Consider the following 1,093-nt stretch of genomic DNA (forward strand, 5'->3'; position numbering starts at 1 on the left):
TATATATATGTATATATATATGTATATATATATGTATATATATATGTATATATATATGTATATATATATGTATATATATATATGTATATATATATATATATATGGTATAGAAGATCAGAAGTACATAAATTAACTAACCTGCCACAATAGCATAATCTGATCGACCAACAGTTAGGTCTAGAATGGCCATTTGAAGAGCGCTAATACTTGAACTACAGGCTGTGTCAACAGATGCTGCAGGACCGTGGAACCCAAACGAAGAGGCAATTCGACCGGGAAATTCAGATTTTGTATTCACTGGAATGAAACAGTTATAAAAACGATTAAAAGTTGTAATTTGGATTGGACGGCGAAGGAAGTTGAAATATTTTGATGTTTCTGGAAACTTACAATAACTACTTTCGCTGGAAGTTGAAGTGGTTACAGCATCTTCATCGTTGAAGGTCATGGCTAAATAAGTTCCTGTTCTCTTCTGTCTTAAAGTTTTGTAAGGGACTCCAGAATCAACAATACATTCATGGATTACTTCCAATAAAGCATAAAGAGATGCTGGCATATATGGAGCCTACAAGAATAGAAAAAATACGAGGATATTTAACAAACGGGTCTTTTTAGAATCCTTTCCATCATATGATTTCTTTTTTTTTCCAATTTTCTTTTCAGATTTTCTACACTGGTGTAGTTTTGCATGCTGATTACGAAAATCCCATTTATCTTTTGTAGAAATTAAAATGTTACAAGCCTTTAAAATTTGAAATTTTTAACTAATCGGAAGTCTCCATTGCTGATATACCAGAATATAGAAATATCAGCTAAGTCTCCCTCAAATTACATCCCGTCTTGAAAGAGATATATTGGAAATTATCATTTAGAAGAGAAAGGAAAGCGTTCCTGATGTTTTTCAGGGTCACCGATCGGAGTGGGGAGAGAAGGCGAGTTATCAAATCAGACACTTGGCTAGAATAAAGGAAACTTCGCCAAAGATGCTCAAGGACCCAGCCGTACGGGTAATTTTTTAGAGTAACACCCGCACGATTTTCACTAAGAAAAAAAAAAAAAGCCCTCAGATTTTTGGCGTGGAATCAAGTACCCT

The 1,093-nt window shown here is 34.0% G+C and overlaps 1 protein-coding gene across 1 annotated transcript in view; it reads right to left on the reverse strand.

The window, feature by feature from the left end:
• LOC106872926 (fatty acid synthase) overlaps nt 1-1,093 on the reverse strand; it is a 29,546-nt gene that overhangs the window by 27,966 nt on the left and 487 nt on the right. Inside the window, exons 2-3 of the mRNA XM_052965913.1 lie at nt 391-565; nt 139-297 (exon numbers count right to left, since the gene is read on the reverse strand). Of these exons, the coding sequence (XP_052821873.1) occupies nt 139-297; nt 391-565 (334 nt within the window). The remainder of the gene's footprint in view (nt 1-138; nt 298-390; nt 566-1,093) is intronic.

This window comes from Octopus bimaculoides, chromosome 2 (genome assembly GCF_001194135.2).
Source record: "Octopus bimaculoides isolate UCB-OBI-ISO-001 chromosome 2, ASM119413v2, whole genome shotgun sequence".
Classification (NCBI taxonomy): Eukaryota; Metazoa; Mollusca; class Cephalopoda; order Octopoda; family Octopodidae; genus Octopus; species Octopus bimaculoides.